Source organism: Polypterus senegalus, chromosome 16 (genome assembly GCF_016835505.1).
Source record: "Polypterus senegalus isolate Bchr_013 chromosome 16, ASM1683550v1, whole genome shotgun sequence".
Lineage (NCBI taxonomy): Eukaryota > Metazoa > Chordata > Cladistia > Polypteriformes > Polypteridae > Polypterus > Polypterus senegalus.
This window is the reverse complement of record NC_053169.1, coordinates 573,561-599,007: the sequence shown is the minus strand read 5'-3', so window position 1 is coordinate 599,007 and position 25,447 is coordinate 573,561. Positions and strand designations below refer to the sequence as shown.

Here is a 25,447-nt window from a genome sequence, read left to right as displayed (position 1 = left end):
GATTATTTTTTTTTAAAACCCGGGCCCTGCCCACGATACTGGTGACAACGACGCAAACGTGCAGACGGCAAGACCCTGCTCAAATTTAAATATTAAAAAAAAAATAATTCGGTTGCTGTCGTTAACAAGTTGGATTCAAAAAAAGAAAACTAAATAACCAATGAACTCTTCGGAGAAAGTGAAAGAAACGCCGTTGGCCGACCCCAACCCCTTCAGCATTTAAAGATTTTTTGAAGCATCTCTCAAGTTCAAGTCCAAAGTAATATAAAAACTCGAAGGTGGCAGCGCTTCTGGTATCGTATGCAAATACGCACGCTGACGTTGGCGATCATGTGGGTTTTGGCGTAGATCCCCCTCTGATCGAGAATTTTGTTCACCCCCCCACTGTTGTCTTTAGGCTTCGGTTACAATCTTTACAATTAATCCCGGCGATCAGCATTAGGGCAGAAAAGCGGGAGCCTCACTCGGGTGTTGCGCCGCCGCGTAACCCCGTGTTGTGTACCACAGATACGGAGGGCAGGTAAGAAAACTCGGAAAGTCGGCGTTTGGCGATTCCGATCGGTAGCAGCCGGTGAGCGAAACAAGTCCTAAACTTAACTGCACTGTCTGCTCTTACCTCATCGGGTCGTCCGTTTCCTACAGTTGTCATATACCTTGGGTACACACTCACCTAGATCATTTAAATGGATGTATTAAAATCTGTTTCGTGGAGGTCTGAAATTAGAACTTGTGCCGCGAAGTTTACAGAATTTCACAATGATCCCTTAAATAGTGGAGCAGACTGACAGCTATTGAAGGGTTATATTTAAGCCATTTTTAGTTATAATAAACACGTTTGTCAAAATGTGAAAGGAATCGGGATGAGGAGGAGGAGGTAAAAAAACATGTCTACCCCCCTATGTCGAAATTACCAGCAAAATATGGCTTCCGATTTCGACATGGCGTTACGTCGCTTCGGATATCTGTATATTTTCTCGTTATTTTTGGAGGTTTTGGCATACTGTATCGTAGGAAAAATATAACCCGACATTGTCGCCCGTTGTCTTAACATGATCGTTTTTGGAGCATGACGGTGGATACATTTGTAAGCCTGGATGTCGATCCTTTATGTACAGCGTCGTACAGTGCCTTCGGATTTGTGGCGTTATGATGTAGGAAATGGTGGTGACGCCTACCAGCAAAACCAATGAGCCAGCTGCGAATGCACACAAAGCGCGGTCTGTGCGGGTCGAAAGACCCGCTTTAGATTTTGCTAGAACATCTCGATCTGATCGGACAATGTCGGTAATACAATATGTGTCCTACGTGCGGTGGATCGCATTCGATCGGACGAGAGGGCTGCGTGGACGCGGTGTACGCTGCGCCGTGGATGTGTCACTCACTCACGGCTAAACCAGCATGCCTCGCTTTTTTTCCCTTCTGCTACGCTCGCTTTTCCTGTCTTTGTTCGAATTCCAAAAAGGAAGAAAAAAAAAATCCTCCCTTGCAGGAATATTCCCACCAGCTAGCACCTAACTCTTCTGAGATTTTTGAACTTGTCCTCGGGATGCGGGAAGATGCTGCGATTTGCTGAGAGTTCCACCTGATTGATTTACTTCAAAGCCATGTGGGGGTCTGCCCTCAACTATTTCCTCACTGCCTTTTGTTTGTGGTTTTCAGCCTGTGTGTGCCTGCTGACAGCTGCCACAAGGTGGCTTTAAAACACGCACACACTGGATCGGGGGCTCTCAAATGGGAGATGGGCATCGCAGCAAGTGCCGAATCTCCACGAGCGAAGCCATTAACGGTGCGAAATGTGCAGCTCCTAGTTTGCTGCAGAAATATCGAGAGGGATTTGTTTGCCATCACAATGAGTAATGACGTGAATTTTCCGAACCCGTGTATCTAGAAAGCTATTAATCAGAATAAATCTCGGCAGCATCGACCTCCATTAGTGGACGGGATGCCAACTCATAACTGCATTTTTTTTTTTTAAATAAAGGGGCCAGAGTGGCTCTTCAGAGCGATGCCATAGGGGAAACATTTTTGGGTTCATAAAGGACCATCCATGCGAAAGTTCCAGGAAGATCATTCGATATTTAAGAGGTGACCACGAACAGAGAACAGATTTCTGAAATACCAATTTATGATTTTAAAATTATAATTGTTGCATACAATAACTCGGGTTATGTTCAGGTTTCCTGGACTATTAGTGTCCTGAGAGATAACTTACTACACATTAAAGAATTCTGTTTTGTCCACTTATTAGAACCCTTTTCAGGATCCAAAGAACCAAATATGCAGAGAACCATTCCCAGTGTTAAATGACTTTTTGTCAAGCAATGGTTGGTTCTACGAGGACCCACACAACCCTGTGGCCGATAAGGAACCGATATTTTTGAAGGTGTCCGTACCGTCTTGCATGTACACAGACTTCCACATAGTGGGCAAGTTCTGAGTTTGTGGAGAAGTCTTTGAGACGCGGACAGATTGTATGAGGACACCTATACACTGGCCGATGAATTCAACTCATCCCAGTTAGATGTGAGGAAGGGGTGTTAGCCTTTGTGCCGTATTTAAATATTTCATTCGTTCAATCATTTTCTAACTCACTTATACTAATTCAGGTTTATTATCATGCGTACACAGTACAGGCTATAATGAAATACTTAAATGCATGACTCCAGGAGTGGTTTTTACTGTTAAAAATGAATGCGCAGACAATTCAGGTTCCTTTTTCTGAAATTAGCATAAAATGCATTTGTGTTTATAGTGAAATAGTTCACTCAAATGTTGAACAGAATTTTATTTGTTCGCTATATTAATTTTGAAACAGCACAGTGTACAATGCTTCCGATCGTCTTTGACAGCTAAATGGCACTCTTTTAACCTTTAAAGTATAGTGAACTGTTTACAGAGTGTGATAATGTGCGCTGGTAGTTGACATCTTGGCAGTCTTTGGTGGGTTTTTTTTCCACTATTACATAATCTACATTTTAAGAAAAAACAAACAAACAAGCAAACCTGTAGGTAGGTAGGTATGAGCCCGCAGGCCTGCCACGCACTCCGACTTATCGATGCAGCCTCGCCGTGTGCTGCATTACACGGCTCAAACAACAGGGACGAGTTTGGCGCATTCAACAGGCTCGTGGGACGATTCGCCTCAGTCCAACTCATACGCAGACCCGGCTCCGCGTGCTAATCACCCCCAAATATCAAGTCAAGCACACCCTAAACAAGTTGTAGGTGTACTCTTACTTGGATTTTTGTTACATTGATAATTCGATGTTCCACCTCTTCAGATTCAGTTCAATTTAGTTTATTTTTGTTTAGCGCTCTTCACCGAGAGGAGGCGAAGAGCGCTGTGGCAAATTCTCAGGTAAATCGCAAATATACATTTTACATATTACCAAATAACAAAATTAGTACACACAAAGAAACTGACTTTTTAAAACAGAGAAAGTAACGTGGTAAGTGATTAACATACATGGAAACCAACAACATCCATTCATTATCCAACCCGCTATATCCTAACTACAGGGTCACGGGGGTCTGCTGGAGCCAATCCCAGCCAACACAGGGCGCAAGACAGGACCAACAACATCTGTTCGTTAATTAATGGTTGAACTACGGCCAGTTGACATCGACGCCCCCCAAGCAGAACTTTGGGGCCTGCTCATACGCATTCCTGGCCTAGACGAAAACGTGAAGTCGATTGATACTTTTGCGAGCTGCTCCACTAGTACTGCTTTCGGAGCAAAAAGACACGCCCACTTATCGATGAGAATGGGGAAGGCCCCGCCCCACACGTTCCACAACCCCGCTGAAATCAGCTTGGATGTTTGATGGATGTTTGGCATTCTACAAATGACACTCTGTTGTCACAGCACTCCCCACGCCACCTGTTTTGTAGTTTAGCATTTTTTGAATTTTTTTTGTTCCAACTTATAAAAATTATCTGGAAAGCGTGTATCTGATAGCTAACAAGAGAGTTAGAAAATACGACTTTACATTTTGCCATTCAGCGCCACACAAAACGTGGCACTCACAGAAGGTTTTCGACTGTGAACTTACAGAATTTACAAGCTGAGTCGTTGGAGGGAAACGTGAACAACAAATCTCCAAAATAAATTACATTAACCATATATTTAAAAAAAATATATGTAATACAGTATATGGTTAAAACAATGATTTTAAACAGATAAATATTCACAAATGAACATATAAGCAACGTTTGTGGCTCTTGAGGTCAGTTAATTGTTTTCAGTGTGCAAGACTGTTTTATGAATAATTGTTGCATTGCTGTAAAGCAGTGGTTCTCAATCTGTGGGGAAGTCACAAAAAGGGGGGCGCGAGGATGTGAAAAAAAGAAAAGAAGAATAAAAAATATGAAACAACTTAACTTAAACTACATTCTCATACTAGAAAAATAAATATAGAGTTAGATAAATGTCAATAAAAGTTAAGTAGGTATACTAAAATACGCATCTACATTTCAAAAAAATGTTAGGGGGGCACGATTACAACTGTTATGAAAACTCGGGTCGCAAATACTTAGAGGTTGAGAAACGCTGCTGTAAAGTCACAATGGCTTGCAATTCCACATTTGCATAAAATTAGCATATTTACATAAGGAACGCTTTTCTGTTCCTGCTGACCCTCACACCTTTGTACTGCGTGAAACACACATTTCTTGATGGTTAGCAAAGTCGCTTTTCTGTGTGTGCTGAACGTATTTATTTTTTCTCTTTTTTTGTGGTTGTGAGAGCCGATTATTTATGGCCGCTTGTTTTTGATAAATTGGTGAATATGTAGCACATCAAACATCACAAAAGCAACCTTTCTTTCTCACCAGCCAAAACAAAGGGCTTTCAATAATAATAATAATACCAATTCTTTGCATTTATATAGCGCTTTTCTCACTACTCAAAGCGATCAGCAATTGCAGGATCAGGGCCTTGCTTTTCTTAAACATTGCATTCATGTTAATGTGAAAAATGGTTTTCTACCAGTAACTTTTACTATTATTATTATTATAGTATGTTTTACAATGATTACATTTTGTTACTAGTTTTATGCAGGTGTACAAATTATTGAATAAAGTTAAATTGTAAATTAATAATTAAAATCACTCAGCTAGTCAATATGCATTGTTTTGATCAGAGGTAATTGTAATATATACTGTATATTAAATTCTGAATGAAACAATTCAAATTAATGTTATGAGGGACGTTCAGAAAGTTCCCTCACTTTGTTTTTTTAACTCTATTAAGAATTTCAAAAACAAATGACATCGCTTTTCTACATAGTCACCTTCCTTTGTGATTCAGTTCTCCCAGTCACATGACACTCAGACACGACCAATTACTACTCCTCCCGAACTTCACCATTTCCAACGAAAACAGAAAAGTGCGGAAACTGTCTGAACGTCCCTCGTAATTTTACTGATAGACGCCATTCACTGCTTCTGAGAGTATTTTGACGATTAAATGATTTGCAAAATCTCTTCGATTGAGTTTTGGGACTTGTTCGCCTAGGATTGCCTTTTAATCAACTCCATGTCAGCATTTAGGTTTCCTGTTTTTGTGAATAAACCTTTGCATTTAGAAAGATTCTGCATTTCGACTTGTCTCTTAAAGCCAGAGTTTTCACAGTTTCTCTCCCCCCGTGAGATAGTTTGGTTATTTTTGGGACATTAAAGTATAATTTGAACTTTATAAGCCAGTTTCCCCATTTTGGGTCTGTGTATGCTATTATTGTTTCTGATTTTCTTTGTTTTGGAGGGGTTTTATAACATAAAATTCGATTTTACTATGAGTTGATGGATTAACAGCTTGGTTTCCGGATCTAAAACGTTATTTATATCATGTTTTTAAATAGTATTACCTCGCACTTGAATTTGGGGATTTTGATTTCAAGGATTCTGCTTCTGTCATTTTTTTGCTCAGAGTTCTTTATGGTTTACATCAGGGGTGCCCACAGTTTTTCGGCTTGCAAGCTACTTTTACAAAGACCAGGTCGAAATGATCTACCTACATTAAAAGTGCTATATATATATATAGCATTTATAAAGTGAGTATTACTGAGTATACTTTATACATAAAATATATGTTGCCGTACCTTGTATAACTGAATAACCTTTATGGCACAATAACAGTTCAATACATTTATGGTCGGTACAGTATTTGGATTTAATAATCGTCATGTGGGAAAAGGCTGACTCACATAAATAAGTAGAGCCGAATAATGCAGTTGAGGAGCTTTTGAATTCAGCCGAGTGAAAAATGACGGCTGTCCGATTAACTGTGATTTTAGTTCCCTCTCCTTTCTCTTTCTCAGATCGCTTTTCGGAAGGAAGTCAGTTTCGTACTTTTTATGAACAGTTCGAAAGGGCCTTTCCACATTTTCCTTCTTTGGAATAGCACTGATAGATCGACAGATCAGACAAACGCACTTCGATTGTGACATTGTGAGAGAAAAAAAATCCTCCTCCAGTTCCACATCCAGCCCATAGCCTCCCCAAACAATTTTTTTTTAAATCCCTTCTTTAGTCGATATAAATCGGAAGCAGTAGCTCGCCCGTTTCATCATGCGTGCGGGATGACCAGTGTGTTAGAAGAGAAGAGATCTCAGACTGGCCGCCCTGTGTGTCAATCAAGTGGCAAATGCCATAGGGAGGATATTTGATAGACTAACATAAAAAAAAATTTTTATTTGAATGCAACGTGATCGACCTGCACTGCCTTTGAGATCTACCGGTCGATCGCGATCGACACATTGGGCACCCCTGGTTTACATGCTGTGTTTTGGACACCATTTTAGGTCCTTATTGCCTCCATATTGAGTTCCTGTTGTTAGGTCCACTTCCCTGTGTTTCTAGGGGCGCGGCCTCAGAGATGAGATAAAATGGTGGCTAGAGGGTCATTTCATTATTCGATCTGCAGATACCAAAACACTATCAAAAAGCCTTGCTCTAAATAATATTGTGTGTTTCATTCAGTTTTGACCTCTTGCCTGTTCGTTTAACTTTGATTTCATTTCACATCTTGGATTTGTCTTTTTAATAGTGATTTCCCAGGTTGTCCATTTTTTTTTTTTGTTTGTTTGTTTTCTTAAACGTATCTCCTGATGATACTCAAAAAGTTTACCTGTAAGGACAATTGGTCCTGTTCTGGCCTCCATTGTTGTTGTTTCGCAGTTTTCGCAATTTGTGCTCTCATCGTTATGAAGCTTTCCATGTTGTTAACTGCGTGACCTCAGAGGTTTTGTCAATGATGTGACGGGTTCTTAAAAGGCCACCAAAAAGTTCACTTCCCATCCAAGTTGGGAAACCCTTTTCGTCAGTCGTTCTTTTGTTCAAATCAAATCCTATTCCTGAAAGTTTTCTCCGGTTTCGGCTCATGCTGGTAATTCGGCTTTGTTAATGGTGCATCTGAATTCTGTGGCTTTCGACTCTTTTTGGTTTTTCGACTACACCTTTTCTTCCAGTTACTTTTCAAAACGTTCCCGTTAGTTCAGTATCAGCACATACAGTGGTGTGAAAAACTATTTGCCCCCTTCCTGATTTCTTATTCTTTTGCATGTTTGTCACACAAAATGTTTCTGATCATCAAACACATTTAACCATTAGTCAAATATAACACAAGTAAACACAAAATGCAGTTTTTAAATGATGGTGTTTATTATTTGGAGAGAAAAAAAAATCCAAACCTACATGGCCCTGTGTGAAAAAGTAATTGCCCCTTGTTCAAAAATCACCTAACTGTGGTGTATCACACGAGTTCAATTTCGTAGCCACCCCAGGCCTGATTACTGCCACACCTGTTTCAATCAAGAAATCACTTCAATAGGAGCTGCCTGACACAGAGAAGTAGACCAAAAGCACCTCAAAAGCTAGACATCATGCCAAGATCCAAAGAAATTCAGGAACAAATGAGAACAGAAGTCATTGAGATCTGTCAGTCTGGTAAAGGTTATAAAGCCATTTCTAAAGCTTTGGGACTCCAGTGAACCACAGTGAGAGCCATTATCCACAAATGGCAAAAACATGGAACAGTGGTGAACCTTCCCAGGAGTGGCGGCCGACCAAAATTACCCCAAGAGCGCAGAGACGACTCATCCGAGAGATCACAAAGACCCCAGGACAACGTCTAAAGAACTGCAGGCCTCTCTTGCCTCAATTAAGGTCAGTGTTCACGACTCCACCATAAGAAAGAGACTGGGCAAAACGGCCTGCATGGCAGATTTCCAAGACGCAAACCACTGTTAAGCAAAAGAACATTAGGGCTCATCTCAATTTTGCTAAGAAACATCTCAATGATTGCCAAGACTTTTGGGAAAATACCTTGTGGACTGATGAGACAAAAGTTGAACTTTTGGAAGGCAAATGTCCCGTTACATCTGGCGTAAAAGGAACACAGCATTTCAGAAAAAGAACATCATACCAACAGTAAAATATGGTGGTGGTAGTGTGATGGTCTGGGGTTGTTTTGCTGCTTCAGGACCTGGAAGGCTTGCTGTGATAGATGGAACCATGAATTCTACTGTCTACCAAAAAATCCTGAAGGAGAATGTCCGGCCATCTGTTGGTCAACTCAAGCTGAAGCGATCTTGGGTGCTGCAACAGGACAATGACCCAAAACACACCAGCAAATCCACCTCTGAATGGCTGAAGAAAAACAAAATGAAGACTTTGGAGTGGCCTAGTCAAAGTCCTGACCTGAATCCAATTGAGATGTTATGGCATGACCTTAAAAAGGCGGTTCATGCTAGAAAACCCTCAAATAAAGCTGAATTACAACAATTCTGCAAAGATGAGTGGGCCAAAATTCCTCCAGAGCTGTAAAGACTCATTGCAAGTTATCATAACGCTTGATTGCAGTTATTGCTGCTAAGGGTGGAACAACCAGTTATTAGGTTCAGGGGGCAATTACTTTTTCACACAGGGCCATGTAGGTTTGGATTTTTTTTTTCTCCCTAAATAATAAAAACCATCATTTAAAAACTGCATTTTGTGTTTAATTGTGTTATATTTGACTAATGGTTAAATGTGTTTGATGATCAGAAACATTTTGTGTGACAAACATGCAAAAGAATAAGAAATCAGGAAGGGGGCAAATAGTTTTTCACACCACTGTAATTAATGGCAGCATGTAGTAATTGGGGTCTGGCTGTATTGGGCTGAACCTTTTCTGGCAGGCTTTTGAAGTTCTTGGCCTGCTTTTTGTGGCGAGGCCTCACACCTCATTTGGCGTTGTTTGAGACCCTGATTGACATATAAACCGATCACGCGGGTACCAGCTCCGTCAGGCAGCATGTTATTGGCTGTCAGGAAAATAATAATAATAATACTACATTTTATTTATATAGCGCCTTTCCCATGCTCAAGGCACTTCCAGAATATAAGAAAGAACGGCAGGGTATACAGTATATAGCATTGTACAAACCAAATAAATAAATAAAGAAGATTAAGACAGTAAATTCAGAGAAAGCCCAACAGACAACATGATTGATGGTCTCGCACACATACAGGTTACCTGAGCATCTTGACATGGAGGTAAACTGAGAGAAGGGGAATGAAGTCAAGTAGAGCTAAAAGCCTTCCTGAACAGATGAGTTTTGAGTTGTTTTATAAAAGAATTCATGGAGTCAGCTGACCTGATTCATTTCGGTAGGTCATTCCAGAGTCTGGGCACTCGCTATACAGCTGAAGGCCCTGCTGTCACCCATGGAGTGTAGATTAGATAGATAGATAGATAGATAGATAGATAGATAGATAGATAGATAGATAGATAGATACTTTATTAATCCCAAAATTAGTGTGGGGCACAACAAGATTACCAGAGTCAGAGGACCTTAGTGAGCGGGCAGGCACATAGTGATGGAGAAGGTCACTGATGTCGTTTGGCGCGAGGTTATTTAAGGCTTTGTAGGTTATTAGTAGGATTTTATATTCGATTCTGTAAGACACAAGGATCCAGTGAAGACAGAGCAGGATGGGTGTGATGTGCTTGCTGCTGCTGGTTCGAGCGAGGACTCTTACAGTCGAGTTTTGAATAAGCTGGAGCTGTGATATAAGATTAGAAGGGGCACCTGCCAGTAGGGAGTTATAATAATCGATGCCGGATGTGATAAAAGCAGGGACAAGTTTCACAGCATTAGAAAAGGAGAGGAAGGAGCGAACACGGGATATGTGACGGAGGTGAAAGTAGGAAAGTCTCTTAATGTGATTTACGTGGGCGGAATAAGAGAGGGAGGAATCAAAATGACACCGAGATTCTTTGCAGTAGAGGCAGGTCTGATGAGATCACCGCCAAGGTGGACTGGGACGGAGCTCATTATATTAAGTTGCATTTTAGTCCCAATTTGCAGGAGTTCAGTTTTGTTGCAATTTAATTTTAAAGAGTTCTGCACCATCCAGGTTTTAATTTCACCGAGGCAGGTTGTGAGCTGAGAAAGCTCTGATGAAGTTCCAATTTTAACATTGAAGTAGAGTTGAGAAAAGAGGCGCGCTTGCAATACTTTGGAAATTGTGAAACTGTGCTGAGAAGTTGTTATGCAGTCACATACAGTTTGCGCCAGTGACACAATTCTCATCATTTTTGCTCTATCCGCCACCACAATGGATTGGAAATGAAGAAATAATTACATGATTAAAGTGTAGGCGTTCAGCATTACTTCAAAGGGTTGAACTGAAATATCATACACACTTCTTGAATAGTCTCCTTTAGTTGGTCCAAGGATCGAGGACGATGTTTGAAAACCTCCTGTTGCCCTTACTCTTTGAACCCACAGCAAAATCGTTTTCCGGTCTGGAATACTTTCATTAGCACGTAAACCGAACCGCGTGCGAAACACCCTCTGCGTCACAGCTACAGATTCGCCATTTTTGAAAAAAGCCTCAATCCTCACCCGACCACGGCAAGGTGACGACTGAAAACTTTATTATGTACCGTACCTAACGGAATGGACTGCACCCCTCTACCCGCTTTGGGGACCCCCACAGTGATTTTTCGAAATGTGGGAGTTATTTCTGCTGCACCCTGTATGAGCCATTTAGGAATGACAGCCATTTTTATACATGGTCCCCCCCACTTTTAAGGCTGCAAAAGCATTCGGACATTTGACGGACAAGCTGTTCCATAGCCAGGTGTGAGCAGGTCCCTCATTATTTCATTAACTATTAAGCAGGTAGAAGTGTGGAATTTGCATTTGGACGCTGTCACTGTGATCTCTCAATATGAGGACCAAACAGTTGTCCATGCAAGTAAAAACAGGCCATCATTAGGCGGAGAGAACAAAACAAACCCTTTAGAGAGACAGCAGAAACACCAAGAGTGGTCAAGTCAACCATCTGGTAGATTCTTAAAGCGAAGGAACACACCGGTGAGCTCAACAACACCAGAAGGTCTGGACAACCACTGAAGATAACTGTGCTGGATGATCGCAGAATTCTGTCCTTGGTGAAGAAGAACCCCTTCATGACATTTAGCCAAACCAAGGACATTCTCCAAGAGGTAGGCCTGCCATGGCCAAAGTCTACAATCAAGAGAAGACATCATGAAAGTAAAGACAGACGGTTTACCACAAGGTGCAAACCACTGGTAAACCTCAAGCATAGGAAGGACAGATTAGATTTTACCAGAAAACATTTCTTAAAAGTCAGTCTAGTTCTGGAACGATTTTCTTTGGACAAATGAAACTAAGATCAATAAGTACCAGAATGAGGGAAAGAGAAGAGTATGGTGAAGAGAAAATGGCTCACGATCCAATGTGTGAAACACGGTGGAGGCCGTGTTATCTTGTGATCATGCATGGCTGCCTCTGGAAGTGGATCGCTGATGTTTATTGATAACTAGCAGACCTGGCGCGCTTCGCTGCACGTTTAACCGGCCAGTTTTGGCAGCGGATCGTGGTTTTTCCAATCTAGACATCCTGTCTTTTTCAGATTCTTTTAACCGCCTGGTTTCGGCAGCCAATCGTCCTTTTCCCAATCTAGAAATCCTGTCTTCTTTAGATTCGTTTAACCGCCTGATTTGGGAAGTTTAATCGTGTTTTTTCAAACGTAGAAGTCGTTTCTTGTTGAGATTCGTTTAATCGCCTGGTTTTGGCAGCCAAGCGCTTTTTTTTCCAACCTAGAAGACCTCTTTTGAGATCCGTTTAATGGCCTCGTTGATTGCATGTCTTCCAAGGTAGTTTCAATACTTGCACGGAGTCTTCTCCCCTTTTATGAGTGACTGTGTGAGTACCGTGTACTAAACAGTAAATTAGTAAAGGAGAAAGGACTAAACACTAAGGAAAAAGAACGCAAGACCACGTCAGCTCGGAGCGGAATGAAGTGAATGAAATGACGTGAATGGGAAGGGAGTTGATCACGTGACTCCCCCACCCCACTTAACTCTCAATCCCTCCACAAACACACAAACACAGTCTCTCGGATCCCAACTCTCCTTTATATATATAGATATGAAGTAGCAGGATGAATTCTGAAGTGTCCAGGGCGCTGTACTGTCTGCTCAGATTCAGACAAATGCTGCAAAACTGATAGGACGACGCTTCACAGAACAGAGGGACAAGGAGCCAAAACATACCATGACAGTAAACCAAGTGCTTTTCAAAGCAAAGAAGTGGAATATTCCTCAATAGCCATGTCGATCAACTGACCTCAACCCAACCGGACATGCAGTTCACTTGCTGAAGACAAAACTGGTGGCAGAAAGTCCAATGACAAAGCAGCACCTGACGACAGCGGCAGTAAAGGCCTGGCAGAGCATCAGCAGGGTGGAAACCCAACACTTGGAGATGGCCGTGGGTTCAGACTTCAGGCAGTCATTGACTGCAAAGGATTTTCAATCGAGGATTGTTAATGATCTTTACATTCATGATTATGTTAGTTTGTCTAAATACTTTTGAGACCCTGAAAATGGGGCAGCCATGTGTAAAAATGGTTGTCTTTTCTAAATGGCTCCTACAATGCTTTTGTTGAACGCCTTCAATTAAAACTGCAAGTCTACACTTCAATCACATCTTGATTGCTTCATTTCAAATCCATTGTGGTGGCGCACAGAATCAAATTATGAGAATGGAATCACTGCCCAAATACTTATGGACCTACCTCCTATTTGACATCCGCAGCTGGTCCTAGTTGGGCAAGAGATCTGCAACTGCAGTCATCACGTGTGACATCCCCTCTGACTGGACGTTGCGTTACCTGATATTGGTTTCACACTTTGTCTTTTTCATTTCTTAATTTTAGGTCAAGCAGTCTGGGATGAGGTCTCCTGAAGTACTCCCCTGGAGTGGATATTGGAGGTCATTCAACCTCAGCATTCCATCCATACAGTAAGACTGGGCTCCAGTCTTCATCATTTGCACTCGTGGATACATGCACTTACCACTATCTGAACCTGAAATACAGTTTCATGTTAAATCCGGGCAATGGCCAGCAAAAGGAAATCAACTGTTCCATGTATGGTGAGGGCATCCGAACTGGATGAAGATAATGACCCTGAAGAGGTCAAAGGCACTGATGATGAAGTCAAAGAAAATGGGTCTTCACACACTCTACCAGACAATGGTACCTGGAATTCGGGCAGCCTTGACCAAAATGAAGAGGTGAATGCAATGCTGGAAAAAATATCACAGGATGGACAACATCAGTGGAAGCCACAAGGCGGCTATGAATGTAAGTACTGCCCTTATTCTACGCAAGATTTAAATAAATTTACTGAGCATGTGGATTCTAGCCATCCCAACGTTATTCTCAACCCACTTTACGTCTGTGCCGAATGCAACTTCAGCACAAAGAAGTACGACACGTTATCTCACCACAATTTCAAATCTCACCCCGGGGTGAACAACTTCAAATTGAAGCTGATCAAAAACAACATCCAGACCATTCTGGAACAGACCATCGAGGGCTCAAATAGCGTCATCAACCTGAGCCCTGCCACTGTGATCACAAGTGACGCTCCTTCATCTGTACCTGTGAACAAAACCTCCACTATGAAAACTGGAAAGGCCAAAATGGAGACCAACCGAATACCCCGGAGGGCCGATGATCTACATATTCCTAGGCCGCTGATAATTAAGGACACGTTTCCAGCATTTGCCATAAATGGAACAGTGATCATACCAGATCCTACAGTGCAAGAGGGTCTGTCTCATGTTATGCCCTCTCTTCAGCGACCTCCCAACTACAGCTTGGTACCAAAAGTTGCTGTTCCTCTGAACACTTCTAAATACAATCCACTGTTAGATATCAACACAACTCTTATTACTGCATTCAATAAGTTCCCCTATCCAACCCAAGCAGAACTCTCTTGGCTGACTGCAGCATCAAAACATCCTGAGGAACAAATAAAAGTCTGGTTTACAGCTCAGCGCCTAAAGCAAGGCATTAGTTGGTCACCAGAGGAAGTAGAAGAAGCCAGAAAGAAAATGTTCAATGGCACCATCCTGCCAGTGCAGCCTGCTTTCGCCGTTTTGCCTAATCATTTGTCATCGACAACTGAAACCCCACCATCCCTAATCCACACCGTCCCTTGTCAGTTTCTAGGACAAACTAGTTTGGTGCTGACCCAGATGGCGAATGGGTCAACGATGACTTGTTCTCCAATCACAGTTACTGTAGCGAATAACATGCAGGCAACCAAGCGGCCTTTACCCACTCCAGTTGTGGACCAGCAAGTGAAACGGGCAAACGTTATCGAAGTTACACATTCACAGTCCTCATCTTTGGAGTTTAACGGATCTCATTTGTTTTTGGAACGAAAGAAGTCAAAGGAACAACTTTCTGAACTTAGGAGAAGCTTTACAAAACAGCAATTTCCAGAAGATATGGAGGTCTACCGACTGATTGAGGCCACCGGACTCTCAAGAGGTGAGATTAAGAAGTGGTTTAGCGACCAACGCTACCGGACTCAAAAGGGTGTTATAAATGACTTTTTAATGAAAGACGTAATTCACGACTTAAGCAAGCCTCAGAATCCCAATATCGAGATGTCGTTGAAAAACTGCAAGGGCAGTGGCCCAGAACCAGCCAAGACGGTGGAGCGCACCTTACATCAAACCTGCTTTCCGTCACAAGGTGATACAGATAACTTCTTAGGAGACCCCAGGGTTCCTAAAACAGATGCTGAGGACAGTTTATTAGATAAACAAAAGGTAAGAACCTGTGTTGAAGAAGTCCTTTTGAACTCTGTGAATGCTGATAAAGAAAAAGCACTTGACCAAGGAGCACACAACGGAATACTGGGTCATGGAGGACAGACTAAGGCATCAGCACTTTCAGTGATCATCTCCACACTTAGTCATGTCCCCATTAGTAAGGCCTCTCAGGAACTTCTGAAAGGCGTCTTTGTACGAACTCAGTGGCCATCGCCCGAGGAGTACGACCAGTTAGCACTTAAAACGGGATTGTCTCGAACGGATATCGTTCGCTGGTTTAAAGACAATCGGTCGGGACTCAAGTCTGGAACTTTGGATTGGATGGAACAATATCAGAAGATGAATGGTGAGAGGAAAAATGGACAGAGTCCGACAACGGACAGCGCAAAAACTGTTACGCCGATACTCCATCAGCACTGCAGCAAGACGCCGGAGACGAGGGAGGAGGATTTGAACAAAGTGGTCGACAAACCTTCAGAAGTGACACAACAAGAGGTAAGAAGCAGCTTGTCCAAACTGAACTGACTATCCCTTTGGGCAACACCAAGACTGACTCTGTTTGGGATGGTCAGTTACATTTTTAGCTGGATGAGCGGGTGAACTGTTAAGATTAAAAGAAATAATTGTAGGCATGGGGTAGGTGTGTTCTGCGATGGGCTGATGCCACATACCGGGTTAAGGAGCCCCCTTGGACCAGATGTAGGTGGGGTAAACTCTGGCTGTTACAGTCAAAACATGAAGGGATGGTTGGATATTATAGTGGATGGTAGATGTAACTCACATACAGTGTTTCATAAAGTATTCAAACCCTTTTACTTTCTGCACACTTTACTGTGTTGTCGATTTAATCTTACATTGATATTGATGTTTACCCCTCTAACCCATAATGACAAAGTGAAAACAGAAAGCTTTGCAAATTTATTCCAATTCTAAAGCTTTAAAACAGATTGGGCCTACCTTTATACCTTCTTGTCGCCCCCTCTCCTGCTTTGTCAGCATCAATTCTTTTACTTTTCAGAGTGCTAGACCGCTGCTTTGAGGAGCCCATGGCTGCTGATTCTTGGGATGAGATTTGAGGAGTCCGAGATTTTAGTCAGCTTTGACATTTGCATCACATGGGGTTTCCCAACGATGACTGTGAACAAGCCATAGTCTTGATGAGCTAATGAAGGTCTGAGACCACCTTGGCAAGAGTTATCTGAGAACCTCAAATATCTTGAGGTGCCCAAGTTTGCATGGTGTTCCTTTCCTTTTTTCACTGTACAATCATACAAAACTTAAACAATACACACATCTTGCATAAAATGCTAAAAGAGAAATGTGTCATCTTGAACTTTAAGAGTTTTGGTGATTGGTTCATCTTCTGCTCACTTAGCTATTCACAGCAATAGACATTTTAGGCAAGGGGGCCCAAACTGTTCCATGCCACTGTAATATAGATAGAGATAGACTGATAGATAGATATGAAAGGCACTATACAATAGATAGATAGATAGATATGAAAGGCACTATATAATAGATAGATAGATAGATAGATAGATATGAAAGGCACTATATGATAGATAGATAGATAGATAGATAGACAGATAGATAGATAGATAGATAGATAGATAGATAGATAGATAGATAGATAGATATGAAAGGCACTATATGATAGATAGATAGATAGATAGATAGATAGATATGAAAGGCACTATATGATAGATAGATAGATAGATAGATATGAAAGGCACTATATGATAGATAGACAGATAGATAGAGAGATAGATATGAAAGGCACTATATGATAGATAGATAGATAGATAGATAGATACTTTATTAATCCCAAGGGGAAATTCACAAATATTACAGACAAGCCCTATCTTCAATTATTGTATATACTTGCGTTTAAGTTCTCCCGCTGACAAGTCGGGGCTTGATTTTACTGTATAATTTCTGTTTTTTTTATAATGTCAGTCATATAAGTCAATTGCGGAAAACTCACGCTATTGGTGCAAGAGATTATGATATGCTAACGCCCACCTGAGAGAGTAACCACGGAGCACACGGCCTTTGTTTTCAATGTATTGTGCCTACGCGACCGCACGGTAATACCCAAACTATTCCGAAGTGACATTAGCACTGATTTGTGTTTTTTTGTATCTCACACCCTCATACACCTTTATAATAAGAGCATCCCTTATCTACGATGGAGCGTTCAATCAGAAGAAAATATGGAGATGGTTTTAAATTAAACGTTGTTGAAGTAGCAAAAGAAACTGGTAACTGCGGTGCTACAACAAAATTCGATGAGTCTGAGAAACTGAATTGTGATTGGAGGAAGCAAGAAGATGTTTTAAAAAAAAAATTAATTGTCATATTTTTGAGCGGGCATATAAGTCAGGGTCTGATTTTATGACCAATTTTTCAGGTTTCAAGACCCGACTTATATGCGAGTAAATACAGTACATCAATTTACACACAAAAATCTTCTGTCACATATTGTATAATCCGGCATAATTCACAGATGAACAAGAACAACCGTATAATCACAAGTTCTTATTGTAATTAAATTAATACATTAATGACATTATTTTGATTTATTTCTTCATGATATGGACTTTCTTTTATATTTTTACAGCCATTTTCTTGACCTTTTAAAACACTCTATTGCTTTGGGAGTTAATTGTCAGATTATTTTTTGATTTAGAATTTTTTTTTGTAGACTTATTTTCAAAATATGTTTTCCCACATATGTTTTTGTTATTTTGTTATCAATGTGGGTATTGTTTGTCCAGTGGGGGCTGGGTGGTCTCGTGGCCTTGGAACCCCTGCAGATTTTGTTTATTTTTTCGCCAGCCCTCTGGAGTTTTTGTTTTTTTGTTTTTTTTCTGTCCTCCCTGCCATTTGACCTTACTTAACTCTTTATTTACTTCTTCTTCTTCTTCTTTTGGATGCTCCCTTTAGCGGTTGCCACAGTGGATCATCTTTTCCCATCTTTCTGTCCTCGTCATCTTATTCTGTCACCCTCGTCACCTGCTTGTCCTCTCTCACCACATCCATAAACCTTCGCTCAGGCCTTCCTCTTCTCCTCTTGACTCACAGCTCTATCCTTAATATCCTTCTCCCAATATACCCCTCATCTCTCCTCTGCACATGTCCAAACCAGCACCATCTCGCCTCTCTGACTTTGTCTCCAAACCATCCCACCTGAGCTGACCCTCTAATGTCCTCATCCCTAATCCTGTCCATCCTCATCACACCCATTGCCAATCTTAGCATCTTTAACTCTGCCACCTCCAGCTGTGTCTCCTGTGCCACCGTCTCTAACCCATATAACATAGCTGGTCTCACTACCGTCCCGTAGACCTTCCCTTTCACTCCTGCTGATACCCGTCGGTCACAAATCACTCCTGACACTCTTCTCCACCCACTCCACCCTGCCTGCACTCTCTTCTTCACTTCTCTTCCACAATCCCCATTACTCTGTACTGTTGATCCCAAGTATTTAAACTCCTTGACCTTTGCCAACTCTACTCCCTGCATCCTCACCATTCCACTGACCTCCCTCTCTTTCTTTGTTATTTACTACTAGCTGTAAAAAGTTCAGACTCCTAGAAACCATGGATTCTGGCACTTCAATCAATCAATCAATCAATCAATCGTATCAGTTGTGCATTAGTGATTAACGTTCCCTATTCTCAGCGGTTTCATTTTGCCGACGCGCTTGCCTCGCTTGTGTATTAGCGGCTCAGAGAGTTTCTCTCTTTTCTCGGCGGTTTCACTTTGGCGACAGAGTTGCTTTCTTTGAGCTTCATGCTGGAGCCTCGCATTTCCGGGCCGGACAGACAGACACACACTTCCACGTGTAGACGTTTCTATATAAGATTGCCTAATGTTATTTGTATATTTTTATTTTTAACTTTTCTTTCTTCATCTTATGAAGCACTTTGAGCTACATCGTTTTATGAAAATGTGCTATAAAAATAAATGTTGTTGTTGCTTATGATGCGGAGTTAACAGGCTGTCGAGTGGGTGACACTTGATGTCATCACCTTAACAGTATACTGGTCAGCATCATACACTTCCTAACTGTGCGAATTTGTGGACAGCACAATTGCACAGTTAGCCATGCGATGCTGCGCTGCGAGCGCACAAAGATCAGTGTTGTGTATCTGGAGACAGTACTCGTAATTTTTATTTTATTTTCATTTTTTTTAAACGCATGTGGGGTGGAAATACACCTAGAGTTATAATCAGGTCTGTGAAACAGATTGGCAATAATGTCAAGGGGGATTTCAAGGGACGGATGCAAGGCTTTGAATTTGATAGTGAAAGGGAGGGTCTTGTCATAGATGGTGTTCCTGCCTTGCATGGGCTCTTGCTGCGGTTAGAACCCTCAAGTGGAGTAAGACGGTATAGAAAATTGAAATCCATTCCAGATGGGATGCCAGTCAACCACCAACTTGAGTCACCAACTGATCTAACGGGTATGTTTCAAAAGAAAAGAAATATGATAGATAGATAGATAGATAGATAGATAGATAGATAGATATGAAAGGCACTATATGATAGATAGATAGATAGATAGATAGATAGATAGATAGATAGATAGATAGATAGATAGATAGATAGATAGATAGATAGATAGATGGGCTCTTGCTGTGGTTAGAACCCTCAAGTGGAGTAAGACGGTGTAGAAAATTGAAATCCATTCCAGATGGGATGCCAGTCAACCACCAACTTGAGTCACCAACTGATCTAACGGGTATGTTTCAAAAGAAAAGAAATATGATAGATAGATAGATAGATAGATAAATAGATAGATAGATATGAAAGGCACTATATGATAGATAGATAGATAGATAGATAGATAGATAGATAGATAGATAGATAGATAGATAGATGGGCTCTTGCTGCGGTTAGAACCCTCAAGTGGAGTAAGACGGTGTAGAAAATTGAAATCCATTCCAGATGGGATGCCAGTCAACCACCAACTTGAGTCACCAACTGATCTAACGGGTATGTTTCAAAAGAAAAAGAGAAAAAAAAAAATCGAAGCAACCAGAGGGAGAGATCATACAAACTCCACAAAAAATGGGATTTGAATTCGGTATCCTGAAGCGATTATCTATCCATCCATATCGGGCCCCACTTAAAAGATTTCATGGTCATGGAGATCCTTTTTTTAAGAGAATACTACAAGGTATGAAAAAAGTGACAAAATGATTAATGTTCTGTTCTCTTTGTCTCTTCTGCTTTGTTCTCAGACTTGTGAACTTTGACTCGTTTGTACAGAAGATCTTCAATTTGAAGAGAAAAAATGATAAAAAGATATATTTTCGTATCTGGAAATCAATTATTGCATTTCAATAATATATATATATATAAAAAAGGAGACTGCACAAGCAACTTTCCAGAGTGCCATAATTGTACTACTGCATTTTAACAAAAATTGACCTTGTAAATATTTTTCTGTATTGTTTGAGGAATTTTGTTAAATTTCTAATTGGTGCAAGTTACTACTCTAACGTTATATACAGTAAGTGCTAATAGATCTCCTAACAGTATGTTTTACAATCTTAGAACCACAACTACTATGGCAGCATACGTGTTCGATAATATTCTCTGATAGTTTGATTTCAGTCGTCGGCCCTCAGACACGCACCGAGGAGACTCTAGTGGCTGTCCATCGGAGTGCGGCACGTTGGTATCCCGTCTTTTTTTTTTGGTGATTTTTTTTTTCCTAGAAGTGCAATAGGGAGATGAAGGGTGGGGGGGTTAGGGGCGCTGTTTCGTACAGTATTATCCATTTGAACCTTCAGCCTTATATACCAGTGTAACAAGCGGCTCTGTAGTGTTAGTCTGTTTGGTGCTCAGAGTTAACTTTCAAGGGGAATAATGACGCATCAGTGCATTTAGAGGAACAGTGCGGATTTCATATTTTACATACTTTGTAGCTTTGCAATTCTGCAATAGTGTCACATTGGGGAGGTTTATACACTAACGTTTTACTGATGAAAGATTTTTAACCCGTTGTCCATCTGCTGTTATTCAATAAAAACACTACATATTCAAGCAAACCATTTCCTTTCTTATTATTCCTTTACTAACGATATTTGGTTTTCAATTCAACATCTGTTTTTACAGCCATTTCAGGACGCAGTAACAGTAGACCTGGCAAAGAACTTTTAAGGTAAAAATTCCTTACAGTTTGAATGGATTTCCCTCGATTGTGGGCTGTGTATGGATTTGTAAGTCATAAGTGAGGTAAGTCAATTATTAAATTCTGAATTCACTTTAAACAAAACGGAATCGAATTTAGTGGTATCTGTCTGTCTGTCTGTTCTATGAGGCATGTTGGGCACTAAGTCAACTCTAGCAGTTTCAACCAAAGCAAGTTGATCTGTCAGACTATGATGGTCCATTAGCGTCTTAAACCCGAACTGTTGTTAGTCACGAGCCGAAATGAGCCCGGCAAATGAGGACACACACTTAGAGCAAGGGGTGGGTGTACAAGTGTCAGTGCTTTTATTAAAACCAAAAATCAAAAACAGTGCTCAAAAGTGCAGCGCATCAAATCCACAAACAAATAATCCAATAAAATCAAAGTGGTAGTGAAGGTTAAAATATTCTAAATGAATATCCAATACATATATCCACTATACTTTCTAAAAAGGTTGGCATCCTTCAACATCTGCAGTAAGATGCTGCAGATGTTCTACCAGACGGTTGTGGCGAGTGCCCTCTTCTACGCGGTGGTGTGCTGGGGTGGCAGCATAAAGGTGAAAGACGCCTAACGCCTGGACAAACTTGTTAAGAAGGCAGGCTCCATTGTAGGATTAAAGCTGGACAGTTTGACATCTGTGGCAGAGCGACGGGCGCTGAGCAGACTCCTGCCAATCATGAAGAATCCACTGCATCCACTTAACAGGATCATCTCCAGGCAGAGGAGTAGCTTCAGAGACAGACTGAGCAGATCGTTCCTCCCCCACACTATGCGACTCTTCAATTCCACCCGGGGGAGTAAATGCGAACATTCATTTTATTTTAATTTTTTTTCATTTTTATTACTATTTAATTTAATATTGTTTCTTTGTATCAGTATACTGCTGCTGGATTATGTGAATTTCCCCTTGGGATTAATAAAGTATCTATCTATCTATCTATCTAAAATGAGGTTAAAAATCACAGCAGGAAGAAGTCCTTTAAAAAAAAAATCATAAACCCTGGTGCAGCCTTCTAAAATCCGACATCTCCCTGGCTTACCTGGATTGGATCCTGCACCCAAAGGAGATCTCCTTATGACTGGTGTACTAAACCCTTAATACCTGCCTTGGGTCCCAAATACCAGGTCACTGGCATCGATGGGGTGCAACACTGAGCCCCCACAAACATCTCCCACGTCCTGTCCTTTAGCGTCTGTGGGAGACATCGCCTAACAGGCCGCTCCTACTCGACACCACCGCCTAATCGGAGCGCCCCTTCTTCAGCCCCAGGGCCCTCTCACTGACGCTCGCTCCCGACCACCTGCCTCCACCCTCGCACGTTGGCGTCTTCCAATCCTGCCGTCTCTGTCTGTTCTTGTATTTCTGACCTCTACTCTGCAGTTCAGGCTTCGCTTATATGGGCCTGATTGGGTGCAAATGTGACCCTCCGTCCACTCCAAGGTATGAATGAGGCACCTGACTGATCCGCTTGAATTTGCACAATCGGCCAAGCACCGCAATCAACACTGGAGTGGTGCCATCATGCGTACACCCGCACCCCGTCCTGTGCCTGCACGCACTCGGGACACGATTGTTTATTTAAAAACCCGCAGAGTACCACAGACCACTTATAACATGGACAGCAACCCTCCTTGGGTTTCCAAAGTTTCACATGCCATCATTCTGCTGATTTAAGTTTCCAAGGGTGAGACATAACAGAGCAATAAATATTTAGATAAATAGATATGAATAGATAGATGTGAAAGGCACTATATAATAGATAAATGTGAAAGGTGCTACATGATATGTAAGGCACTATATAATACAGATGTGAAAGGCTCTATATGATAAGATAGACATGAAAAGCACTATATAATAGATAGATGTGAAAGGTACTGTATGATATATAGATAGATAGGAAAGGTGCTAAATGATATATAGATAGGTAGATAATGAAAACCACTATATTACACATAGATAGATAGATAGATAGATAGATAGATAGATAGATAGATCCTGATTTTAGTATAGTAGGCAAGACAGATAGATAGATAGATAGATAGATAATGTGAAAGGCCCTGTACAATATTGATAGATGACCAATGGAAATGTGGCCTTTACAGAAGCTCTAGAAAAATAACAAACAATTCCCTTGAAACTCTCACAAGATTTACATTAAAGAAGAAGAATAAAATAAAACCTTTCTCGACTTGTCAAGAGAGCATTCCCAGTGAGGTATGATAAAGGTGTGTTATTGTAGGCATGAAGCAGCCCTAGGAGTGTTTCTTAACATAGTCATGTTGATTGATTTGTTGGCTCAAAGTCTTTCATGCTTGTGTGTCCCAAAGACAGGTGTGCAGAATTGATCAGAAATGTCCATCAGTTTTTTTTTTATTTTTTCTTCATTGTCCCTTCCACTCCTACCTCCAGCAGGTCCAGAAGGCACCCCGTAACTGAGCCGGCCTTCTTGATCGGCTTGTTGATTTGGTGGGCCTCTCTGTAAGTGACCCAGCACACCTCGCCGAGTTTCATTGAGCTGTAGAACTTGTAAAAAAGATGTCACTTTCCACTTTAAAGGAACACGGTCTCCTTAAGAATAATTGGGCTCTGCCCTTTCTTCTGTAGTTCCTCTGTGTTAATAGACCAGTTCAGCTGGTCACTGATGTGGACCCCCGAGTACCTGCAGGATTGTACCACCTTTATGTCTACTCCTGTATAGAATAAATAAGCAGTTCCTTAGTTTGGCTTATTTTCTCCACCTGTCTCATCCCAAGTGGAGCAGAATCATCTGGGATGTTCAGAGTTCTGAATTATTATCATGTATTGTGCAAGTTCTTCGTAGTAGTTCTTATGGCCGATTTACACTAACTTTGAAAATAATTGTCATATCCTTATTTTGTTGCAGCTGTGTAACAATATTTTACTGCTACTTCCAAATTTCCCCTCTGGGACAGTAAACGCCTTTCTGAGGCAGTGACATCCTACCCCCTCATGTGCAAGCAGCAGAATAAAAACACAAGAAAAGTGTGCAGAGAAACCCATGTACTGTCCTAAATGTGACAGCAGGCGGTGTGTTGGCAACTGTTTCACAACATATGACAGCAGTACTAGGGTGTTGTACCATGTTAGCCATTATGGATGTAGTGACAAGTCAAGCAAAATGACCCTTTTTATTGGCTAACTAAAAAGATTGCAATATGCAGGCTTTCGAGGCAACTCAGGCCCCTTCTTCAGGCACTAGTCTGTAATCACGTGATGTGATGTGATAAAGACGGGGTTACATCTCGCCTCATACGTAAAAGGAGACATTAGTTGCTGTCCGTCAACAGTGTGGCATATTGGTATCCCGTCTTTTTTTGATCTTTTTTTCCTAACAGTGCAATACGGGACATGAATTATCACCATTTCATACAGTATTGGCACGTGGATAAGGGGGTAGCCTCACCCGCTGCAGCTTTGTCTTCTATTTTTTTTCTCCTCTATGGCTCTACTGGCATGAGGGGGACAAGAAACAAAGTCATCCTGATGTTCTCAACCACAGTAAAAATAGCATACGAAAAATTGGTACCGTTTGACAAATTTCTAAGAGTGTGTCGTTTCTCACTGCACCCCTAGCTGAGCTGAAGCAGCTCTATAAGGAAGAACGGTTCAGACTTCCTCCTGAACGTTGTGCAGGTCTAACTGAGAAGCGTCTAACTGCAGGCCACAATAGGTAGGACGCAGGTCACCTAAATGCCCTCAGAGTCATAGAACCTTCCCAACAACTCTTATTCTCAGCCATAGTGTAACTGGGCATTTTGTGACCGACGTTGTGGGGTTACAGGATGCTGACGTGTGACGTGACTGACCTCACAGGTATTTTGGGATGCAGTTGCACTCTGTTGGTCTGATCTGTAGCTTATAAAGGAAATTCAGCCAGGACGGGTTCACTTACTTTTTGCACAGCACACTAAATGTTTTGATGGGTGTGTTCGATAAAGAATTACTGATTGCAAAGGTAGTCCCCAAGTTACGGACATCCGACAAATGATTTACAAACGGGGCTGCAGCTGCTCCTTCTTCTGTCTGGGGGACACGACGCAGGCGCCTCAGTAACTGCCGCTCCGTCATCT

General features: G+C 41.4%; 1 protein-coding gene across 1 annotated transcript; it reads left to right on the top strand.

Moving 5' to 3' along the window:
* The first annotated feature begins 339 nt into the window (after positions 1 to 339).
* On the top strand, positions 340 to 20,521 carry zhx2a (zinc fingers and homeoboxes 2a). The gene is made up of 3 exons (XM_039738079.1): positions 340 to 520; positions 13,235 to 15,642; positions 20,397 to 20,521. Exons 2-3 carry the CDS (start codon positions 13,417 to 13,419, stop codon positions 20,409 to 20,411), a joined length of 2,241 nt encoding a protein of 746 aa, XP_039594013.1. The 5' UTR covers positions 340 to 520; positions 13,235 to 13,416; the 3' UTR covers positions 20,412 to 20,521.
* The last annotated feature ends 4,926 nt before the right edge of the window (positions 20,522 to 25,447 follow it).